Genomic DNA, 18,111 nt, shown 5'->3' with positions numbered 1-18,111 from the left:
GCCGACATCATTTAACCCTCTGGTGCTCTTTGGTCACTTTTGACTGAAAAACTTTCTCTTTTCAATTTTTAAAAATCACAACTTCATCGGAATGGTACGAAACTTGGTGACTTTTATGGCATTTGGAATGTGAACACACAAAAAAATTGAGGGCTTCGAGCAGGCTAAGTGGTCGTAGAAAAAATAGTCAGACTTGTGCTCTTCGGTCAAAAATGACCGACCATAGGGAATGAATGGGAAATTGGCTAAAATTCAGGGAAATTGGCTAAAATTCAGCAAATTTTTGTGTACAATCTACAAATCTGCCACAATGCAGAAAAACAGTATACAGCAATGACAGGGTGAAACTCTAACATCAAGAGTGCAAAACCAGCACATCCACTTACACACACACACGTACACACACACACACACACACACCTATGACCTGGTGTGACTGTAAGACAGCAAATATATAAAATAAAAGCAATAATTCAACTACAATGCGGTAAAAAAAGTGGACAGCAAGGAAGGGGTTACACTCTGAAACATCAAGAGTGCAAAACAGACACATCCACTAACGCACACACACACATATACACACACACTCACAGTCACATACACACACACATACACAAATATACACCTTCAAATGAATTGGTATGCTTATAACCATATAGCCGCCATAACTCAGAAAACTGAAATAAGAGGTTGAAATCAGATCAGAACCAGAAGGATTAAAGGATTAAAACATTCCTGTTCATTTTTATTTTTTTATAGAATTTTAATATTTTGTGTAACAAAATGCTTTCTCTTTGTTCAGTTTTGACTGTAGTAATAATTCAAAAACTGAAAAATTAGGTGTAAATTTTAGGTGTCCGGTTAAGGATAAGGAGCACCAGAGGGTTAAAAGATCATTTTTTTCGATGCCACTAGGTTTGATATTTCATATTTTTAAAAAATGACATTAAGTGTGCCTTCATTCTCCAAATATTTTTTGAGTCCAACGTATTTCCTATCTGCCTTTGCCTGCGTGTGTTGCATGTTAATTTAGCCCAGGGGAAATGCAGTTTGACTAATAAGTATGCAGTCATTTAGCAGACACTTTCAAAAAAAAGCTTTTTGTCACACTTATTACATGCACAGTACACGTAGGTGCCCTACTCAAGGTCACTTGTGATTTAGTTTTAAACTACAACCTTGTGGTTGCTCACCCCAGACCACAAAGCCACACCACTATGATTAATACATTGTGTACAGTATTCGTAGGAAACTGCTGCGTAAGCTCCTTAAACTGTTTGAAGGGTAGTATAATTATTTTTTTTTTATATTGGCCAGTAGTTGTACGACCCACAGTAAATCTTATGCAAAGCGGAGATGGAAACAGTCTTCTGGGTCCGATTGCAGCGTCACTGAAAATAACTACCATGTAAAACTCACAGATTGTAGAGGAAACTACTTGAAAAATACTGCTGCGTTTTGTTGTTGTTGTTTTTTCCTCAAGCTCTTAAATTGAATTATTATTTTTGCTCTGTTTTCTCTGTTGCTACTGGCTTGGCTCAAAAGTGCACCGCTAGCTTCCCCAGGTCCAGCTGTCTCGGCCAAACTATATTGGAAATTGACAGCAGAGCTGGCCCGTGATCTGTGCTTTTATTTGTTTTTTGGTCTGTCCCCGTTGTCCTATGAAGCACATTTATAGTAGCACAGATGTGGAGCAGACGCAGGCCTCTGCAAGCTTCTGATAACAGTATGAAAGCGACGTGACGTCAGAGACTCAGTCTGTAATTAAGAAATAAGAAGAATCAAAACTCACTTGAAGGAATGGCTGCTGCTTTTTTCTGTTTTTGCTTTAAACGAACAGTTCAATCAAAAAATAAAATTCTGCCATTTACTCATCCTCGATGTTCCAGATCAATATGAGATTCTTTCTTCTGTGGAACACAAAAGGAGTTTTTTATTTTCAGAAAAGTGAAGCAGTTTTGGGTGAACTCTGTTAAATATTGTATTTTGAATCATCTTGGTGTGTCCATTAGGTCGTGTCTGCTGTTGATCACGGATTGCCCTTCTCTTGTCCAAGAGGAATTGGATCTCATCAGCGCCCTCTCTCGATTGGAGCAGTTTGGTGTGAAGGTTCTTCCCTTACAAGGTAATGCGGCACTATGCTATTACTACCGTTCAAAAATGTTCTTCTTCCATTTCCTTCAGGAGATTGGTGCTCAAGCTGACTAAATCGGCTAGATCAAATCGGCCACTGGAAAATAAGCCCCTGATGCACCTCTTTGTGTTTATGGCTCTGTTCGTGTTTGTGTTTCCTGTTTGTTTTAAGGAAAAAAATCTCATAAAAACAGACGCAAGTGTCAAAACCAGGGCTGGACGATATATCAAAAATATCTGTTTTTCAGATTAGTGGTGATATTTAAAATGCACTAGTGTTCAAAAGGTTGGAGTCTCAGCAAGGATGCTTTAAATTGAACTAAAGTGATCAAAAGAAAAGACCATTTTAGTTTTACAGAAGTTTATATTTCAAATAAATGCATTTATCTTTCCACTCAAAAAGAATGATCATAGTTTCCACAAAAATAATAAGAATTAACTGTTTTAACACTCCTACTGTAAGTAGAAATATTTGTTGATCAGTAAATTAGAATGATTTCTAAAGGATCATGTGACACTGAAGACTGGAGTAATGGATGCTGAAAATGTAATTTTGCCTTCACAGAAGTAGATTACATTTTCAAATTTATTAAAATAGACAACATTTGAATATTTTAAATTTTGTATAAAATTTCACTGTTACTGTTGATACTGTTTTTTTATCAAGTACATGCAGCCTTGTTGAGCAGGACATAAAAATAAAAAAAAAGTAAATATTCCCAACTAATTTCGTTTTTATGTATTTCCTCTGAAATGGCTCAAAATGGCCACTTTCCCCATTATTTGACCAAACAGCCATTGTTGTTGCAATTAGTAAAATACAGTAAAAAAATTCAATGCACATTTTTCCACAGTTTTCATTTAGGTGAAAATTATGGATAATAATAATGAATAAACATTGTCTATGTTCCAGTACAGCAATAAAAAGCAAGTAACAGCAATATGCATTTTTTATTTTTTTTTTTTTTTTTTATAAAAACAGCTTTATGCATGAAGAATGCCACTTGGGTCAACCTTTTTGAGCATACAGATTTGATGCATCGTCCAGCAATAGTCAAAAAGCGACTCTTTTTTTTTTTTCCTTGTCTCCAAGAGTAAATGGAGTGATTCTCCCTGGTTCATGCTGTGAAAATAGAAGAGTGTATTAATGATCTGTTACAGTCGTAAGATGCTTTACACATCACAACATTTTGCAATACATTATTGGTCTATATACGCATTAACATATCTAGCCGTTGCACCATGACTTGCTGTTTTCCCCCTCAGAGTATTTCAAGTGTTTCAGAGCAGTTCTATTGTGCTCAGCCTAGCTGTTTTAACACAAGAACATGTCCTGTGTGGGCACCCTTAATTAAAACTTGCATTTTTATTGTATTACTGACACCTGTCCTCAAGAGCTTTTCTCACACATTTCCATTTTCAGTTTTCTGCTAGATACTCTATTGAGGTTACAAAAGAGATATACAGTAAAACCAATGTTAATATTCAGTCTGGAGATTTAAAGTGGACAGTCATCTATTGTTAATCTGTTGTTGTCAGTGAAGCACATTTGTGAGGAGACAAAATCAAGATATCATTGATAATACAACACAAGTGAAGAGTGAAGTAAAAGTACACATTTCTAAAATAGGAAGGCCTCTTTAGCCCCATGTGTGCTTTTCCCAGCATCCTGTTGAAGAAGTGAAGAAACTGTTTTATCTAGTCAAGGCAAGACCAGGAGCAACTGCACTCTCCTTCCTAAACTTACAAAGGAAGTCTGAATACATCAAGTGGAAACTCTCCTTGAGCTCATTCACCCTTCATGACCCGAGTGACCCCGCGGCTGTCTATGCACTCCAGTCTTTTTCCTAGCAGGCGAAGTTATACACCCGACTGTCAGCCAACGGGGAGCTGTAGCCTGCCTCGAAGCTCGACTTGCTGCTTAATTTATCTGCTTATTTCCCATCTTCTCCTCCAATTAATTTAAATCTGCACGTTTTAACAAGTAAAAGTGAGCGATAAAGCTAAACTGTAATCAATGACGCTCACGTTCAAGTAAACACAAAGCTCTTAGTGCCACATACACAGATGCGTGGCTGTTTTTGGAAGCAGGTTAATGGCTTTGGCAGGTGCTGCTGATGGCTGGCTGGTCTGTGTGCGGTTCAGGTGCTGCCCCCGCGGTGTCTCCTCAGAAGATGGAGCTGTCTGCCCCCCTGCAGGCCTGTAACTCGCGGCCTGCTCGGCCCCCTGCCTGCTTCAGACCAGCGTGACCTCCAGCATAGACCACTTCCAGCTCAATATTTTAAACTGTGCTCAGTCAGACAGCTGAGACATGCTTTGTGTCCATCCAATTACCACACATCACAAGTACTTGCCTGTTATGACAGGAAGTGAGGAGAATACATGCAGTGAATTTGGTGTTTTTCATAATTATTTATTTTTTGCTGTGTTTTAAATGGAATGCTAGCTAATGCATACAGTGTGGACTTAAGGCATGCTATTTTTGAAAATTGTATGAAAGGAAGTGTGTAGTATGCAGTAAAAAAAAAAAAAAAAAAAACAAACAACAAAAAAAAAACTTGGGTCCAGTGACACAACTTGCCCCACGTTAAAGGGATAGTTCACCCAAAAATGAAAATTGTGTCATCATTTACTCACCCTCAAGTAGTTCCTAACCTGTATGAATGTCTTTGTTCTGCTGAACACAAAGGAAGATATTCTGAAGAATATGGGAAACAGAGCAGTTCTGGGGCACCATTGACTTCCATGGTATTTTTTTTCCTACTATGGAAGTCAATGGTGCCCCAAAACAGCCTGGTTACAAACTTTCTTCAAAATATCTTCCTTTGTGTTCGGCAGAACAAAGAAATTCATACAGGTTTGGAACTACTTGAGGGTGAGTAAATGATGACACAATTTTCATTTTTGGGTGAACTATCCCTTTAAGGATTTACATTTCAAATAAAAAAAAAGATAAATGAGAAAAAGACAAAGTAGATAGATAGATAGATTGGATGGATGGATCTGCTGCATGTTATTCACATTTTCATAAACCTTTTAGGAAAAATATTTGCTTTCATATTTAATAATATTAAAATAATATTTTTATATATTTTTAATTGAATATTTTAATATAGATTTTAACATTTTCATTTCTTTTTAATTTGCAATAATTTGAAAGATAAGATAATAGAATTGTTCAATGTTTTGTGATTTTATAATATTATTTGTAATAATAAAATTCCTCTATTTGTAGTAACCTGTCACGGACCTGTCTGTTCCTCCTATCACAACACACGCCCGCACCTGGTTTCACCTTGATTGAGTACACCTGCACGTCATTCAGACCTCATCACCACCCCTACTTAAACGCATACCTCACAGCACTCCATTGTCCGATCTCGTTTGTTTACGTTTATTTGAAGCGTTGATACAAAGTGAACTGTTTACTAAATCTCAGCGACTTTCCTGCTACTTACCTCCATGTGTACTTACCTCCCGTGTTTTCTCCAGCGTGTGTTCTCCAATGTTCCCCAGTCTGTCTGCTCCAGTGTTCTGCTCCGGATTCCGCCTATGTGAGGTGTGTGTCCTGCTCATAGTTCCAAGTATACCCGTCAATACAAGGATATCGATTCACTCCCTCATCACACTCCAAACTGGTCCTTCTAAGTATCTACTCACCGTATCCAGTCAGCTTTGCTCCACTGTATTATAAATAAACGTCTGTTATTGAACTAATCCTATGTTTGAGTCTGCTTCCCGTAACAGAAGATCGGACCAATACCAAAGATGAGGTTGGAGATAGCCTCCATTAACGTGTGGCCCAGGGAAGAGGACAATCTTTCTGGAGGATGCACAATATTCCTCTTCCAAAATGGACGATGTGTGGAGGAGTACGTGGAGGAATTTATAGCGACCAGCCACCAAGCCTTCTGCAGTGACCTCACCTTAATGGAGGGTTTCAGAGTCGGGCTGGATGAGGAAATTCAGATGTTGATGCCGTCAGGTGACCCCAGCTGGTGTTTGGCACAATATTTGAACTTCACCCTGTGGATAGCCGAGTTCTCATACCTGGTAGGGGAAAAGGAGGACCCACCAGCTCCAGTTCCCAGCCCATCAGCCGCTCCTCATTCAGACCCGTCTCATTCAAGCCCTCTACCTTCCGTGATCACCGCAAGCCCGCTGCCATTCGCGGCTCTCCCATGCCTGCCGTCTGCGGGAAAAATGACGCCGCTGTCCGCGGCTCTCCCTCACCCACCGCCGTTCACGGCCCACGCAAGCCTGCCTGCAGAGAGTATGGCAAGCCCACCTACACTTGGTCCTCCAGAGCGCCCCCCAGAGCCCGCTCCTCCAGAACGCCCATCAGATTCCTTCCAGAGGATGAAAGTTATTAATTTCACCAAAAATATTTTTTTGGGGGGGCTATATACCCGTGGTCTTGGTAGCCATAGTGGCTAGTAGCCTCCCTTGTCCCAGTCCTGCACAAACCTTCCCGGGAGGGGGAGGTAATGTCACGGACCTGTCTATTCCTCCTATCACAACACACGCCCACACCTGGTTTCACCTGAGCCTTGATTGAGTACACCTGCACGTCATTCAGACCTCATCACCACCCCTGCTTAAACACATACCTCACAGCACTCCATTGTCCGATCTCGTTTGTTTACGTTTATTTGAAGCGTTGATACGAAGTGGACTGTTTACTATCTCTCAGCGACTTTCCTGCTACTTACCTCCGTGTGTACTTACCTCCCGTGTTCTCTCCAGCGTGTGTTCCCCAGTCTGTCTGCTCCAGTGTTCTGCTCTGGATTCCACCTGTGTGAGGTGTGTGTCCTGCTCATAGTTCCAAGTATACCTGTCAAGACAAGGATATCGATTCACTCCCTCATCGCACTCCAAACTGGTCCTTCTAAGTATCTACTCACCGTATCCAGTCAGCTTTGCTCCACTGTATTATAAATAAACGTCTGTTATTGAACTAATCCTCTGTTTGAGTCTGCTTCCCGTAATATAACCGTTGTACTGATAATTTGCTATTAGTATTATTTGAGCCACAGCCACCCCAAAACTTACACCAAAGTGAATAAAAAAAAAAATAGAAAACAGCATATCACTTTTTCATGAGTATGTTTTTACTGTATTTTCATACTGACCGCAGATTTTTTTTAAATGTATTGTACTGTATATAACTTATTATGTGTTTTCTTTGAAATGGCACAAAATAGTACAAATTCTCCATCATTTGGCCAAACAGCCCTTGTTGTTAAATAGATTAAAAATCATTAATGCAAATAATAAATTACAGTAAAAAAAGAGAGATGCTTTACACTGACATGAAAAAAGGTATATCTGTCACAGGCAGTTGTGTATGTTGGGCTCTGCCTAAATATATGGCCATGTGAAAAATTGTAGAGTTTGCCAGATATTCTTACAGAGGTTGTAAAGGACATCTAGTAAAGTAAATCTTATGCTTTAAAGCAAGGAGTCTCCAACTGTCAGTGTGTTTTTATGTAAATATATATTCATGTGACAAATTATACACAGTTTACCAGATTGTATGCTTAACATTTTGGCTATTCTAGTCTGTTCATACTGTATTTCTGCTCTGTCTTAACTTTCGGTCTTTGTTTTGTTCTTTTCTCTCTGCAGTGCGTCTGCGGACGGATCGTCTATCATTGATAAAGGAGTGCATCTCTCAGTGCCCTACTGCCTACAAACAGTCCACTCTCCTCCTCAGCCTGGCCAGACTTCTGCGTGTTGCAGGTAAAACCGAATGAAAACTTCCCTCAGCATCAGGCTAACGGTCCGTTTATGTATGTCCGTTGCAGAAAAACGCTTGAACGGAAGTTTTTCCAGCTACGAAGATTCATCAACACTGTCACAGACAGCCTGCCACAGCAGTTATGATGAAAAATACCCACATCAGTTCTTGGCATCGCTTCAGCCAGGGCTTTGTTTGAGTCGTTAGTCAATACAGTCCTCGAAAGTTATAAATATTTTCATGCCATTCCAAAATGACAAGACAGTCGTAGCAGAAGGCGGCACATTACAGCGTCTATTTCTTGTAGATTAAACAGTGCTAATCTGTAAACTTTAAAGTGTGCGTTTAATCTGTATTTGCCGAGTCAGCAGCGTCGTGTCTACAGGTAGAATAAATAGATGAATACGCGTGAGTGAGCGATTGAATGAATAAGTAGACAGTTCTTTGAAGTATGCTCTGCTCAGGGGTTAGAGATTAATATTACATCGGACAGCCCAGAAAGATGCGCATCAGAGATGTGACCTCATGAATCTACAATCAGTTAGTTCCATGAATCAGCATGATCTCAGTAGAGCGAAGGGATTGTATAACGATTGGTCTTTAGCTTTCTCCCTCTCTTTCTTTCTTTGTGAAGTAAATTTGTTGTGCAATTTTGTAAGGGTGCATGTGTGGATCGAAAATATCTAATTTATGTTTGCACATGGCCACATGACAACACACGCTGTGTTGTCGGCTGCAGATAATTGGTCCCACATTTGGAATGTTTGGCTTTCTGTGTTTCTCAAATGCAGGAAATGGCAGTGCGTAATCAAAGATAGTGGGGCAATTTTGTGGTTGTAGCAGTACGGCCCCAAAATTGAGTCCCACTGTCAGAATAAATGGGCACAAAATGCAACCCTGGTGTAAATTAGGCACTTTTCATGAAAAAGGTAAAAAAAATAGGTGCTGGAGCTTTTAAAAACTAATTTTTATTGATTTATTGATTGATTTATATTTTAAACCAAAATGGTCAGTGAAAGGAGGTGGTTAACCTTCAAAAATATTGATCTTCAACCTTAGCTCATATATATATTTATTTATTTCTCTATCGCTCTCTCTCTCTCTCTCTTAGCGCTATTAATTTTAAATGGGGTGTGCTATTTTTCCAACCTTGTTTACACAATTTTGGACTTTTTTCCCCCCTCTAGCAGTATACATATTGGTTAGACATAATAAGAAACACATTTGTGTCGGCGCCGATAGCCTCGTGGGCAGCGCGTCGACATGTAGCGCCTTTGCGCTTCGGGCGTCCCGTGTTCGAGTCCCGGCTCGCGGACCTTTCCCGATCCCATCCCCTCTCTCTCTCTCTCTCCAACTTCGTTTCCTGTCTACCTACTGTCCTATCAAATAAAAGGCAAAAGCACCAAAAACAAATCTAAAAAAAAAAAAAAAAAAACACATTTGCAAAGTTGACATACATTCATATTTCATATTATTTAAAGGGGTCCTATTATGCTTTTTCACTTTTTGAATTTTAGTCAGTGTGTAATGTGTATGTTTGGGCATAAAAAGATCGACAAAGTTACAAATCTCAAAGTTCACTCCAAAGGGAGATATTTCCATACATTTCAAGAACTACAACGAACAGCTCGTTTGGACTACAAAGTTGTTTTCCTGTATTTGTGACATCACAAAGCGGCCCATTAGAATATCATTAAAATAAATCCCGCCTACGGAAATTCGAATAGTTGGCGGGTGGGGAGAACGCTTGGTTGAGTATTGCACGTTTCAAAATCGAAACTTGGTGCTGGTGTTTTTATATCACTGAATTTCTGAAGGAAACCGACTGTTTTGGATAAATTTTTGGATAAATTTTGGATGTCATTTTCATTTCGTCTTGCATGATAAAGCAGCGTTTGTGAGAGGAGAGCTGCTTTGTGTACAGCGTTACCGGGGAAACCTTGCTCTCTACCACTCCAACAGTGCCTCCCGCTGGCAGAGAATTAATTTGCATATATATATGCCGCCACAAATAGTGTAAGTGTGGGACTATGGTATAAATAAGTTCAAATGTATAAGTTTCACTGCAATTCATGTTATAATGTTAGAATTAACAATAAACATAATACATATTACCGTTGCACTTATCTGTACATAGTAAATGCAATTATTTTTAAGTTGTTGTTGACATCCTATCTAAAACGTGATTTAGCCAAAAAAACAACCAACAACAATAACGTTACCACTTTAATATGTCTTGCGATATCCGTGCGTGCAAAGGTTCTGCGCGATCCTCATGTTCAATATTCTCGGGGTCTGAATTGATATAGCGATATTGACAAACTTGCTGTTTTGGCAAGGGGCAGTACTGAAACACCGTCTAAGCTGTTCGCCAATCACAACGCACTGAGACCGCTAACCAATCACAACACATTTCGTTTTTCGAAGGCGGGCCTTCATCAAACCCGGAACTAATCTAGCGTTTGTGCCAGACTGGGGAGAGAGGTGTAAATTATGTGAAAAATAATGCGATTTTCAAACCACCAAGCATGAGCGCATGTTCTAGTACACCCCCAAAACAAAATCAAGACTTTGTAAAAGAGCATAATAGGACCCCTTTAATATATACCCTAATATAATGTTTCAAATAAATGCTGTTCTTTTGAACTTTCTATTCATTAAAGAAGAAAAAAATAGAAAATAAAAGGCTATATTACTGTGTTTTGGTCAAATACATTCCTGGGTAAGCATCAGAACCTTCTTTCAAAAACAACCACAAACTTTTGAACAGTGGTGTAATTTACAATATTTATACTTATTAGATCTTTTTTCTCATGTTAGCTTGGGTAACAAAGTTGAATAATTGAGTTTGACTTAAACAGTTTCTGCAATTGAGAAATATGAAATTTTTTCCATGTCACAGTTTAAGCAGCGTTTAACAGGGGTAACAGCTAAATATTAAATGACGTATATTACAACATATTAATAATCAAATCACTAAATTACGGAGAAGTCTCAACATTTCAGTACAGTTTAATAGTTGAATTTCTCAGAAATGGTAAACAGTAGGCCAAAATTAGCATTTTAATGGGTGATGCATATATTTGATGTTTAATTCTAGCTATTTTTAATGTTAGCTTTTTGTTGTGGAATTATCTAACATATCTAGTTAATTCTCACGTCAGAAAGCATGTAGTTGGTGCCTCCAAAAAAAAAAAAAAGTCACGGGACACCCAAGTGCTCCCTGTTTGTGAAAAGTATAATTAGTTAAACATTCTTTCGAATCTCTTTCGGCCACTTATTTGTGAGCCAGCATGAATGTCAGTCAAGCGATCAGTTCTTGTGTTGGTTACAGGGGTAATTGAGGTGACTCTCTTCTCCTCTGTGGATGTCAGGCGGATCAGTATGCAGGACGTCAGAAGCTCTTCTTGTCGTATATAGTGGAATTGATTAGCTCTCTATGAAGTGACTGGGTGTTTGCTGTGCTAGTGTTTGATGTATTCACCTTGGCTTACCCTCGACTAATGGCCGTAGGGCTGTTTTGTTTGTGCGCGAGTGTCAGCGCTCCTGCGCCTGTATCTGCACTGACATTTAGAGAGAGGTGAAACGAGGAGAAACGGACAGCAAGAAATACTCCTCATATATCAAGACTTCCATGTCACGCATAAATCAGTTTGGAATAAGGAGATATACCACTTCCCGTAGTATCAACCCTTTTGATTTTACAGGTGAATAATCATATCCATGGGATCGCAGGCGTTCGCGCACACGTGCACGCTCATTCTCCTGCCTCCGCTTATATTATTGCCTGTCTGGCCTTTGATGCTCGACACACACTTTAATGAAAAAGACAACCCCTATCACTGTTTTCATCAGGCTTCGTGGTCTTTTTTTATTTTCTTATTTTGGACCGAGATCAGAGCTGTGTAAGAGGGCATTCTCTGAGATGTGATTGTGATATTTGTACAACATCTAAGCAGCCGTCCAGGAGTTTATCAGAAAAACATCTGAAAGGAAATGAATTTACTGCTCAGCAGTTTCATATTCTGGACCTTTGCACTTCCATCAGACTGAACATTTGAGTATTAAAGCGATGTTTTGTGGCGTATTTGTTAATATATAATAGCGATCAGAATGTTGAGGAGTGTAAGAGTGAACTTTGAAATGAGTGACAATTTCTTTAATTCATCTAAACTGAAATGAAACGTGCTTCTGCTGGTGATAATAGACAGGTTTAAAGGAATAATTCATCCAAAATCGAAATTTTGCTGAGAATCTACTCACCCACCGTTCATCCAAGATGTAGATAAATTGTTGTTTTTTTTTGTTTTGTTCATCAGAACAGATTTGGAAAAATTTAGCATTACACCACTTGCTCACCAGTGAATGGGTGCCGTCAGAATGAGAGTCCAAACAGCTGATTAAAACATCACTATAATCCACAAGCAATTAACACAACATCATTCATCATTTAACGTCTTGTGAAGTGAAAAGCTGCATGTTTGTAATAAACAAATTCATAATTAAGATGTTTTTAACTTCAAACCATTGCTTAAAATACTTGTGCATATATTATCCATAATATTGATTTCTCCAGTAAAAAACTGGTCTCATCTGAATCAGGAGAGAAATATTTTAAAGTTAAAACATTTTTGATGGATGTGTTGCTTTGCAAGTTATGTAATGCTAAATCCCTCTAAATCTGTTCTGATGAATAAAACACATCTACATCTTGAATGAGAGAGAGTCGGTTTTCAATAAAGTTTTCATTTATGGATGCACTGTTCCTTTTAAATGTTCCAGAATTTGTCATATCTCGTGGTCGTGTGATGGTTTGGTGTGTGTTTAGGTGATGATGATGTCAAGAGGAAGGGTCAGGTGCTCACGCTGCTGGCAGAACAGGCTCAGCGCTGTCAGGACTTCAAGGCCTCCTACATCCACTGCCAGGATCTGATGGCTGCAGGTAAGCCGGCACAGCTCGACTCTAAATCTCTCTTCACTTTCTACTTTGTTTTAATCCAAGAAATGCACTGTGGATTTTCAGGGATAAGACTTTTGTATTCTTTAAAATCTTAAAGCTTAACAGTTTTAAAAGAAAGGTCCTCTGAAATATTACAGTATTTTTTTTCTGTTCCATTTTTTTACATTAGCCTATCCAATCTATTTCACCTCCCTTTTGCCACAGTTCTTGCGTAGTAACCGTAATATATTTCAGCCCTTGTTGCATGTATTATTGATAGGACAGTTGAAGCAATGACAAGAAGTGATTGTAGAGGAGAGAGAGCAATGAGATCAGAAAAGGACCACAAGTAACCACACACAAACCCATTCATGATCAGTATTACTACGGTTTCTGTGTAAATTATGATATTTGTTATAAAAAATATAGCATAAACATTTAGAAGCTGTAGCTCTAACATTTGTCAGCAGACAAAAAAGTATATTTTTTAAAATCTATTTATCAATAAATATACCCTACCTTTCAAAAGGTTAGGTTCAGTAATTAAAAAAAGAAAAATAAATGATTACCTTTGTTTATCAAGTACATTGATCAGAAGTGACAGTAGAGACATTTACAATGTTTGATTTGAAGATTTGAAATAAATGCAGTTTTTTTTTTTATTGAAGAATTCTTAAAAATGGTTTTCCACCCAAAAAAAAAAAAAATAGGCAGCGCAACTAATCAGCATATTAGAATCATTTCTGAAGGATCATGTGACACTGAAGCCTGGAGAAATGGCTGCTGAAAATTCAGCCTTGCCATCACAGGAATAAATTATATTTAAAAATATTGTAAAATAAAATAGTTATTTTAAATTGCAATAATATTTCACAATGCTTGAGTGCAAACAAATGCAAATGAAGAAGATTCACCAAAATAGCTTATTAATAATGTAAAAAAAACTTTAACGGGTGTTTCTGTTGTAATAAAACCATCTTCAAAAGAGTCTACAGGTTTCCCACAGTATTTTTAAGTACCGGTATGTTCCTGCAGACTTGTATATGCTAGTTTGGCTAGAAGTTGCTCTGTGTGAGTGCACAGTGAGTGTCTCTTTAAAATGATTTAAATCATTATCCACGAGCCATTAAAAAGACATGGAAATTAATTATTCAGAGGTAAATCATCCCTAAAGCATCAGAATCTGCTTGCAGACTTTTGGTGTTTACCCTAAGTGAAGTTTGAATAACAAAATGTTCTGAATGTGATCAGCAGGACCATCTTTATCATTCCAGTCAGATGCATCTCTAGTCAGAGCTCAAAGGTGTTTTATATGTGCGTGCTTGTGTGGTGCCGTTCAGTCAATGCGCCATCAGATATTGGAAAGAGACTGGTGTTGCATGCATGTGTGTGTATATGCTTCAGGCTGGGGTAGATTAATGCAGGCTTGAGAACAGAAGATGTGCTAATCTCTGATTGCTATCGGCAGCAGTCTCACAGCCTCGCTAACATCAGTGTGGAAAATGGGTTAGCCTCTCTCCTGCTTCAGTGTGTAATTATTCAGTCACTCGTGGAGAATGAGGAAGAGAGGGAGAGTGCTAGAGATTAGAAAGATTTACTGAATACATGAGGCAATAAGAGCCACGGATGGAAAAACAAGAATAGACCTGCAACAGAATTTTGAAACTATGCTATAGCTAAAACCGCAGCGCTACAGTGGCTGGTGCTGAATCAGGGGATTGTGGGTTTTGCTGTTTTTGTTGTTGCAGGACAGATGTTGTTCTGTCTATCTGTCTGTCTGTCTATCTATCTATCGATCTATCGTTCTGTCTGTCCTATCATTCTATCTATCTATCATTCGTTCTATTGTTTGTTGTCTCAATTATTCTATCAGTCATCTATCTGTCACATCAGTCACTGTATTGTTCTGTCCATCTTTGTCATTGTTTTCTATGTCATTTTATCTATCGGTCTGTCGTTCTATATTGTTATATTGATAGTACTGTTGTTCTATATGTCTGTCTGTTGTTTTATCATTCTATCATTTGGTTGTTGTATCTCTCAGTCTTTCTATCACTCCTTGTTCTTTCTATCTTTTTGTATTGTTCTGTCATTCTATCTATAGTTCTGTCATTCTGTCTGTCTAATTATAGACTTTTAAAACTTTCAATCTAGGTTTATCAAACCAGCATTGATTGACAGACTTTCATTTTCTAGCTGAAAATCACTTCCATAGCAGCTACATTATTCCTTTTTCATTCTCTTTTTTTAAATTAAAATTCAAATTGCAATTAAATATTTATGTATTGAATTGAAATGTAAAAGACAGTTCTGAACAGCACTCAGGCCCTGGAAAACATTGGTTGCTAAGTGCTCTCTATGACAGTTTTTACAAGTTGAAACATAAGAAATGCCTTACCTCCTCCTTCAAAGTCAGTTTGAAATCTCATGTCTCCCGTATATGACTGCTTTCCATAAATTTCCCTTTTTTTCCCTCTCACTCTAGGCTATAGTGATGGTTGGGATGTGTGCGCTCAGCTGGGTCAGTGTGAGACATACTCGCAGCTTTCCGCACGTCAGGGGCTGATGGCGTTCGCGCTTACACACTGTCCTCCCAGCAGCATCCAGAATCTGTTAGCGGCTTCCAGTTCCCTTCAGACGCAGGTGCCTTTTTGTCCACTTAGATATATTGTCCCTCTATTTATGTAGAGAGAGAGATGGTTGCTAGTGTCTACATACTATTTTGTATGTAGGCCTACATGTAATATTTCCTGTTAATAATAACTAGTAATTTATACTTGAAGGTAAAAGCTAAATCCTGATCTCCACTGCAGTCATAGTTTAAACCCCAGGATGCCTTATATATTTATAGCTGGAATTCTTTGAATAGTTATTCTGTAGAAACATTTGGCAAGTGTACTGCTCCTTTCTTCCTTAGTTTCTGTGTATAGGCATACGCTGTGTTGGACACAGTATGCATAGACAGACTTTAAACGGAGCTTTTAAGTTGTAGAAATCGCCTCCAACAAACACGCTATTACCCCCTAAGCACTCTTTCCAGCTGTAGTCGCCTCTATCTCCCTCTGTGTTGACTGCTTTGGTGTCAGGCTGCTTTCAGCAAAGGCCTAAAGTAGATTTACGTATACCGAGATAGTCGCCACATTGAAACACTCAAAAGAAAATGTATTGAGGAATGGAATAGTAATTTAAATAAGTTTTACTGCCATGCCAAGTATAAATACTGCTAGAACGATTAAACATTTAAGAGCAAAGAAAATTGAAGAGAAAAAAGGTATTGTGCTGAAGGGCAGGAATGAGAAAGTCAATGCTTCGCTTTCCTCTCTTGTCTTAGGTTCTGTACCAGGCTGTAAATTACAAGATTGATCCCTCTCAAGCCCGGAGAACGGCCAGCGAAATGTCTGAGGTAAAGAACAGCACTTCTGCATGCATCACATGTCTTTATTGTCTGTCTTTATTGTGACACTTTGAAGAGTTTTTTGGGGGGGGTGGGGGGTGGGGGTGATTTTAGAATATTGCATATGACGGGTTTGTGTTACTTATTTTCTTAAAGGGGTCGTTGGATGCCCATTTCACAAGTTGATATGATTCTTTAGGGTCTTAATGAAAAGTCTGTAACATAGTTTGGTTAAAATTTCTCAATGGAAGCGTAAAACAACACCGTTTTTACCCTGTCAAAAACAACTCTGTCTACAGCAAGCTGTTTTATTGCATGTCGTTTTAAATGCAAATGAGCTCTGCTCATCCTGCCCCTCTCTTCCGAGCCGCTCTCTGAGAGATGGTAAACGTTAGCCGCATTCATCGTTAAACTTGCTAATTAGCACATTATTAGGAAAGGCTATTTGCAACGATTCATTAAAAAAACCTTACACTCAGTTCCTCCGGAGGTGAAGCTGGATCACGAATGATTCGCGCGAAGATAGACACATTTAGGTAGATCGGGGGAGCATTCCCTTCAAAAACAAATCTAATCCACTGCGTCTTCAGCGGCTCAGATGTCGGGAGTAAATGACGACTGCTATGTTGATGACCCCTTTAAAAGCCTGTATGTGCATAACATTTTCCATGGAATTTTGCTTTTCAAAATGAACATTTTAGGTTAAAATTTAAATTAAAAAAAGTATAATACATTAATACATTTATTTTTGCCAATGTAAACACCTTTTCCCTTACTGGCTAATTTTAATGGTCCTTTTAATGGTGTGACTAATGAATTCCAAAGTATAAATATTTCAAAAACAGTATATGTACAGTATCTCACAAAATTGAGTACACCCCTCACAATACTATAGAAATTAAACTTGGATATATTTTAAGAGTAGTCAGTGTGCAGCTTGTATAGCAGGTATAGATTTACTGTCCTCTGAAAATAACTCAACATACAGCCATTGTTGTCAAAATAGCTGGCAACAAAAGTGAGTATACCCTAAGTGATAACAGCTATAGGTCGTTTAATCATGCAAAGCCACATGTCCTATTCATCATGTTCATGTTTTTGTCTGCTTGGCAGGACCATACAAATTTGTGTATCTTGTATTAGAGCAGTTAAAATTTGTTGCTTTGAGTACAATTTTCTCATACTGACCACTGGATGTTCAACATGGCACCTCGTGGCAAAGAACTCTCTGAGGATTTGAGAATTAGAATTGTTGCTCTCGACAAAGATGGCCTAGGCTATAAGAAGATCAGTAACACCCTGAAACTGAGTTACAGTACAGTGGCCAGTGTCATACAGAGGTTTTCCAAGATGGGTTCCACTCGGAACAGGCCTCGCAAGGGTCAATCAAAGAGGTTAGGTCCTCATGCTGTGCGTCAGGTGCAGAAGCTGGCTTCAAAAAGCAGACGCATGAGTGCTGCCAGCATCGCTTTAGAGGTTGCAGAAGCGAAAGGTCAGCTTGTCAGTGCTCAGACCATACGCCGCACACTGCAACAAGTCAGTTTGCATGGCCGTCGTCCCAGAAGGAAGCCTCTTCTGAAGCTGGCTCACAAGAAAGCCTGCAAACAGTTTGCTGGTAAACTTGTTTGGCTCAGATGGTGTCCAGCATGTGTGGCGATGCCCTGGTGAGGAGTACCATGAAAATTGTGTCTTGCCTACAGTCAAGCAAGGTGGTGGTAGCATCATGGTCTGGGGCTGCATGAGTGCTGCTGGTACTGGGGAGCTGCGGTTCATTGAGGGAAACATGGATTCCAATTTGTACTGTGACATTCTGATGCAGAACATAATGCCCTCCCTTCAGAAACTGGGCTGAACGGTAGTTTTCCAGCATAATAACGACCCCAAACACACCGCCAAAATGACAAC

The 18,111-nt window shown here is 38.9% G+C and overlaps 1 protein-coding gene across 1 annotated transcript in view; it reads left to right on the top strand.

Annotated features, from left to right (window-relative positions):
• The window catches only part of nbas (NBAS subunit of NRZ tethering complex), a 183,363-nt gene that overhangs the window by 69,520 nt on the left and 95,732 nt on the right, over positions 1–18,111 (top strand). Inside the window, 5 exon segments of the mRNA XM_058755173.1 lie at positions 2,013–2,125; positions 7,762–7,875; positions 12,702–12,815; positions 15,298–15,455; positions 16,144–16,215. Coding sequence (XP_058611156.1) covers positions 2,013–2,125; positions 7,762–7,875; positions 12,702–12,815; positions 15,298–15,455; positions 16,144–16,215 — 571 coding nt within the window.

The sequence above is a fragment of the Onychostoma macrolepis genome, chromosome 20 (assembly GCF_012432095.1).
Source record: "Onychostoma macrolepis isolate SWU-2019 chromosome 20, ASM1243209v1, whole genome shotgun sequence".
NCBI lineage: Eukaryota > Metazoa > Chordata > Actinopteri > Cypriniformes > Cyprinidae > Onychostoma > Onychostoma macrolepis.
This window is presented reverse-complemented; position numbering and strand designations above follow the sequence as displayed.